Source organism: Capsicum annuum, chromosome 7, assembly GCF_002878395.1.
Source record: "Capsicum annuum cultivar UCD-10X-F1 chromosome 7, UCD10Xv1.1, whole genome shotgun sequence".
In the NCBI taxonomy this organism is placed as follows: Eukaryota; Viridiplantae; Streptophyta; class Magnoliopsida; order Solanales; family Solanaceae; genus Capsicum; species Capsicum annuum.
The window spans coordinates 224,070,624-224,077,840 of record NC_061117.1 but is presented as its reverse complement, the minus strand read 5'-3'; the positions used below and the strand labels follow the sequence as shown (position 1 = coordinate 224,077,840).

Below are 7,217 nucleotides of genomic sequence, written 5' to 3'. Positions count from 1 at the left end.
CATTACCAGCATAAGAGTACATAGAGATTAGAGAGCTACAAATGTGGGTATTTGGTTCTATTCCATTCTTGATTATTTGTGCATGTACCTGTTTATCTTCAAGAACAGCTTTCAAATGGGAACAAGCTTTCAGAACAGACGTATAAGTGTGGCTATCCGGTAAAAGGCCATCGGATAATAATCGTTCATACAGAAACAGCGACTCCATAGAGCGTTTACTAAGATTTAGTCCTCTGATCATAACATTATAAGCAAATGTATCAGGGGATTGAACTGATCATTCAAAGACCAACAATGCATCAGCAGTTTCAGACACTCTTTAACATAGGATTCTACGAGCCTCGCTGGATTTGGAGAGCGATGAATCAATCCGTGGAGAATCAGTTGGCCGTGTAATTGCTTGACTTCCTTGTTTTCGCGACACATCTGGAGTAACAGAACACTGCTCGGGATTCTATTTCTCTTTCCGCGCTGCAATTCTATAAAGTTTTGCTCTGGTACACGAGCAATGCAACTGCATAAGAGCGTTCTACTTGTTTTCACTTGTTTTCACTTCTAGAGGAATAGTTGGCTGATGAAATTGAATTTTGTCTACTGCTCCTTGAATTGGCTTTTATGTTCCATCTTTGTATTCTCAGCCATAGAAACCTGATCCAAACAAAGAATGTTTGTGTACAAGAAATACTAATTTAGTATATGGTCCCAACTTTGGGGGCAAAAAAGAGTGAAGCTCGGTGAACTAAAGCTCCTGCTATGTGCAGGGTCGAGGAAAGGGCTGACCTCAAGGGTCTACTGTACGCAGCCTTACCTTACTTTCTGCAAGAGACTGCTTCCAAAGTTTGAACTTGTGATCTCCTGGTCACACGACAGTAACTATACTGGTTACTCCAAGGCTCCCTTTGAGACGAAAATATAACAGTACCAAAAGAAAGTCCAATAGTTAAGAAGTCACAGTTAGGATCACAGTGCACTTCCAAGTTGCAATTTTGACTCTCCTTGTTATGCATTTAGACCTTTTATAACAATGTCTGTCCTGCATTACACATTGCATACAAAATGAAGATGTCTCATGTATGCAGTCATCAACATTTGGACACATCCTGATCCTCCCCCGATACTCGGGGATTTAAACAAGAAATGGAAAAAGGAAGAGCGAAAATAAAAGGGTTCGCGAACGCACATACTGAAGATACAACAAAATGAAATACGTAATATTTAACAGATCCTCGGATTACCAAGGAGAGTCATTTTCAATACACAGACTCAAATGAGTTCTTGTTGATCGTTAAATCAGTGGTACCATGGCAGAAGAAACTTGAGCGTTTCAATATACAGAAACTGCGCCAAAACCTTCAGGGATCTTCAGAGAAGCAACAATAACAAGGCCGTAAGAGCAGTTGCAGTCATCAGGACCGGTGATAGTCTACAGCTCATCGGGCTACTATTAGCATTGGCAGATTCTGATGGTGCTATGTCAGGACATGGTAGCCCATCTTTGTCACCTTTGCACATCGCGAAAAGACCTTGTGGGTACGGGCCGTGAAGATTAATGTAGCTGAACATGTGATCAGCGCAATCAGTTGTCAAGTCATTTACATAGACTGCTGAGGGACAGGCAACCTGCAAAAGGGCTTCACAACATTGTTTGGCTGGGTACTGCGGTCCTCTGCATTGGCTAGTGAACATAGTGTAGTTTGCAAACTCGAAGCTAATAGGACAAGCTGCATAAAGTGATCAACAGTGAGTATCATTGAACACACGCACTAAACCTATAGGTTCGTATATAGCTGAGTATCATCAAACAGACACTCCTGGCGATGCGCGGACTCTTCACTCCACGACAGTGTCGAATTCTCCAAAAATACACTACTTTAGCGAATCCGACACACACCCGCTGACATTTCTGAAGAGTCCGATCAACATAGCTCCTGGCACTAGTCCCAATATGGAAGGCATTCAAGCATGTTAAAACAAAACCTGACTGAAAGAGCATAACTGAGACAAAACAGCAAAGAAACCAACAACAAACCCACGGTAATTCCACGGGTGGGGTATGGGAGGTAAGAGTGTACGTAGATCTTTCCCCTACCTTGAAAAGGTAGAGAGGCTGTTTATAATAGACCCTCAGCTCAAAGAACGATAAAAGAGAGGCATTAGCGACAGGTAGAAACAACAAACGAGATAATAAGATAACCGAGGCTAAAGGAACATGTAGAAACAGAAATCGAAAAATAATGAAAAACAAGAATAATACTAATGCATACAGATTGACCAAAAAGAGCATTTTCCATCTTCTACTACAAACATAAGTGAAAACGACACACCCAGATCTTAGAAAACGAAAACAGAAGAAAACAAACTGAAATACAAGAACATCCAGCAACTAAAAAGGGCAGCCCGATGCACTAAAGCTCCTACTATGTGCAGTATTCGAGGAAGGGCCGGACCACAAGGGTCTATTGTACGCAACCTCATCTTACATTTCTGCAAGGGGTTTTTCCCACGGCTTGAACCCATGACCTCACAGCAGCAACTTTACCAGTTACTCTACGGCTCTCCTTCAAGGACACCCAACAACTATTTTACAAATTTAGTTTCTTCAACGACAGTTATACCTCAAGAACAACAAAACCCCACTTAACAGATCTTTAGTCAATCTAATTTAGATGGTACAAATTTTAACTAAAGACGACCAGATAAAAGCAATAATATGATAAAAATCAAGAACTTACGTTTCTTGGCCTGAAGTAGATTCCTCCCAGTAGAATCTTGATTAACAAAAATCCCATCTGTATAACCAAATGACAAAAAGAAACATAAGTAAGATCATTCGTAGCAAAAAAATCAATTGGGTAAAAGAACAGTACAAAATACACAAACCTGATAAAGAAGCTGAAGTTGAGGCTGAAACACCAGCTAAAATGGAGCAAGAAAACAGTAGAAAGATACAAGAAAAACAGTGCCTCCACTCCATTGTTGAAGTAGGTAAAGCACACAGCTAGAACCATTCCACACCAGAATTGGCTTTCTTATGATCGCGTCATCTTAAATTAGGATGAAAATATTTGTAGTAGCCTTCATCAAGAACTTGTTTTGCAGATAGCAACATAGGAATACATAGAAATTGAAGAGCTATCCGGTAATAGGCCATCTGTTAATGACCCTTCAGGTCATTTTCTATACTTACGCTTATTTCTGTCGTTTGATCTTCTCCGTAGTTGCCTCAAGTCATTTATGACTTGTTGGGAGTGACGATTCAATTATCGGGTAGTTCATTTGAGTCAGTTCCCTATTTTGAAGTCTTTGCTGTTTCAAATGGCCACCAGGCGAAACTTCAGTGAAACAATCTCGAATAAAAATTCTGACTGTACCAGCAGATCCAGAATATCGATTTTAGTTTAGGTAGACCTTTGATTCGGGTCCCAATGCACCCGAGCTCATTTCGACCTATTGGTCAGAAAGTTAGAAAGTTGGTAAATCGGGAATATGGGTGTGGGACCCATATTTGGTTGAAACAACCTCAGACGCAAACTCCGACTTCACCAGCAGATCCGGAATAGCGATTTTAGGATGATAACATATTTGGTGTAATTTTACGGTTTTTAAATCTCATTTCGACCCTCGATTTGGAAAATTGTGATTTCGAGTTTTGGGGGTCAACTTTGTGAAAATGATGTTTTTTCGAAAATCGAATACCGCCATTGAGTCCGGAGCGTCGAATTTAGTATGATTATATAGTTCATTTGCATATATCGGACTCCGAACGAATTCCGGGCCCCTCGCCGAAGTCCGTCCGGAAGGGGAAAAGCTGTGCAGATTTTGCTGCACTATTTAAAACAGTTTTGAGCTCATTTTGCTCATTTTTCATCTTTCCTCTTGAAAGTTAAACCCTAACATAGTATGGGAGATTAAAAGTGAAACTAGTGGAAGCTCGGGAAGCTAGATTAACGTCTATTTCTTGATTCTACTATGAATTTAAGGTAAGAATTCACCTTCTATTAGAAATTTCTTGATTAATTTCTCAAAATCTCCAAAATCGTAGGGCTTGATTTTAAACCCTAATTTCACTCCTTTTCACTTGAATAATATTTTATCATATAATTACTAATTTTTCATTAATTTAACCTTCAACACAACTCCGATTCTTGATTTTAATCTGGATTTCAAAGATTTTACCCGGTAAAGCTCAAAAATATTTTTTCTTCGATTTGAACCTCGTTTTTTACTCTATTTGACTTGAGTTTTCAGCTGTAGGTTTCTAAAAATATGAGGAACACGTTTTTGAAGTAAAGTTCCAATTTTGCCCTTCTTTTTTGAGAACTCGTTCCGAGGGTCCGTTTTGATCCCAAACCAAAAGTAGTCAATATGGACATCGTTGGAATTGTATTGATGAGTAGATTTCTATTTTTGATAGTGTGATGGCATTTTGGGATTGTGAAGTAAAGATGGGCGCTAGGAAAATGATTTGAAATTTTGCGGTTCTGCCTTGAGGTAGGCTTCTGTCTACTATTCTCCGTAGATGATGTGTGATATATATTACGTGTGAATGTGAATGTTAGGTTTGATTATGCATAGAATGACTTGGTATTGAATATTGAAGTTTTGGGAATTAGATGAGGGTTTTGGATCCGTAAGGTGGAATGCTTATGACCCTTTAGAATCCTATTGCCTTCTCCTATGATTGGACTAATTTGTAGCATGAATATGATATGATGCTAGGTTTGGGATGTGGTTAAAGTGTTGAAATCATGATTAGTATGATTAACCTTAGTTGGGTTAGTCTATTGGTCTTGAAACCGTAATTTGGGTAGAGTTGGCTTAAATGCTCATGTTCTTAGATTAAGTTCCTATCTTAGGATTGGTTATAGCTTACTTAACATTGAAAAGTGAACTAGATGCCTTATTGGGGGCGTAGTTTACCTAAATATGAAAATTGAGGATTAGAAGTGGGTTCGTCCGACCCACTTAGGCCAAGACTTGTATAAGCCCTTGTGGACTTAGTTGTGGATGTTAGGCCTAGTTGAGAATAATGAGCCTTATTTATGAGATTTGCTTGGTGAATTAATAATTATGATAACTTTTCCCGAATTATGATTAATGGCCTATAGAGATTTAATTCCTCTTAGATGCGATATTGGGCCTTTAGAGACACTATTTCCTCTTAGATATGATATATGGTCTATAGAGACGATATTCCTCTTAGATATGATGATTGGCCTAGAGAGGTGATATTCCTTATAGTCATGATGTGTGACATATTGATATGAGATCCTATATGAGAGATGATTATATGCTTATTGAGACCATACCTTATTTATGCGAAATGCCTCCTATACGGGAGATGATTATAGATATGCTATGGATTTTAAATATGATTATAGATATGAGTTCTGGATATGTATATGGGCCGAAGGCCGTGATTATGTTATTGTGATTATTCCGGACGTATTATTGGGACAAAGACCATGTTAAGATACTGGTTGGATATCCGAAAAGTCTTTATTCTTGTAAAGGATGTAGTTACAGTTTATGAATTTATATGTATATACATATACACATCTCTCCGGTATGGGACGGAGGAAGATGTGGTATGATGCTTATTGTTCCACTGACTGAATACTGGTGATGGCATGCATAAATTCGGTACATTCATGATTATTATATCAATGATTGATGTGATTCTATATACGATGCGATCTTATGACTGTTCTTCCTAATTAAGGGTTAAGCTACGTGGTAATTAGTTGCCTATTAGATGACTATAGCACTTGATGACTAGGAGTCTAATGAACTAGTTAATGAACCTTGCTTAGTTGAATTATGGTACCTAGCGATAGTTGATGCATGGTTAATGGTGTTGTCGAGTTTAGCATATGTGAAGATTAGTTGTTATTAATGAATAAGTTTACGATGCCGTTTAGTTGTTAAATGGGGATTTGTGTATTAATGAGGTTAGATAATAAAAGAGGTTAGTGATAAGAGATCACTAGTTAATAATGATTAACGGATATAGGTTGATAAGTGTTTGAATGATGATAGTGGTCTTTTGCTAGATGATGACTAGTGAATTAGCGATGCAATAATGAGTACCGGTTAGTTAACAATGGGTAGATAGAATATATTGATGAGATAGTTATATTTATGGTGTTACGTTTATGGTTATGGGTACTTGATTTATGTTATTCTTTCGGCCGAAGGATATTATGATGATATTGATACCCGGTTCGAGTCCGGAGGATACTATTGAGATGGTATTGATACCTGGCAAGGCCGGAGGATATTATGATGATATTGATACCTGGTTCGAGTCTGGAAGATACTATTGAGATGATATTGATACCCGGCAAGGCCGGAGGATATTATGATGATATTGATACCCGATTCGAGTCCGGAGGATACTATTGAGATGATATTGATACCCGGTAAGGCCAGAGGATATTGTGATAATATTGATACCCGATTCGAGTCCAGAGGATACTATTGAGATGATATTGATACCCGGTGAGGCCGGAGATTGATGACAATGATGATGGTCCTGATGAGGACAGTTATGATGTATTGTGATATTGATGGTATATTTTGCATTCATTCCTGCATGCGCATCGTCTATCACCAGTATGCACCTATGTCTATCAGCCGGTATGGGACGGTTGCATAGATATGAGTGAAGAATATGTCTTGTGTTATTGTTTGTTGATTGAACCTTCCGAGTCTGGGGCGGTGGGGTACGCATATGCTCGGCTAGGTATTTGGTTGTCCAGAGTATCCGGTTATTCACGCTGATATTGATATTGTTATTATCATTGTTATGATCATTACTATGACTAACTTACGATAGATTGGTCATTGATCTAGTATTGGGATTTCAGGTATGTATTCGTGCTCTTCTATCTTATGATTGCATTTTTATGCACGATTATATCATGTATAGTCATGCGGATTAGAAACCCTGAGTATGATGGTATTAAATCCTGATAATATTCTAATGAGGCCTTAATATGAGAATATGATGATCTAGGTTATGCTTTGAGACGGACCCACGTTTATATATATATATATATATATATATATATATATATATATAGCTATATGAAGCTATGACATTATCGTATATCCCTCTCTTCGTTTGTTCTTATTGTATATTCTTTTCTTTGCCTTGTATATTGCTATATATCTTTCATTCTTCCTTTATTCGTATATTGGCTTAGGATATACAG

At 38.1% G+C, this 7,217-nt stretch overlaps 1 protein-coding gene across 1 annotated transcript; it reads right to left on the bottom strand.

The window, feature by feature from the left end:
* Positions 1-1,184: 1,184 nt before the first annotated feature.
* Positions 1,185-3,561, bottom strand: LOC107856356 (GPI-anchored protein LORELEI). Its single transcript, XM_016701366.2, has 3 exons — positions 2,881-3,561; positions 2,733-2,789; positions 1,185-1,721 (listed from the first exon to the last, which is right to left on the bottom strand). Exons 1-3 carry the CDS (start codon positions 2,972-2,974, stop codon positions 1,363-1,365), a joined length of 510 nt encoding a protein of 169 aa, XP_016556852.2. The 5' UTR covers positions 2,975-3,561; the 3' UTR covers positions 1,185-1,362.
* Between the last annotated feature and the right edge of the window lie 3,656 nt (positions 3,562-7,217).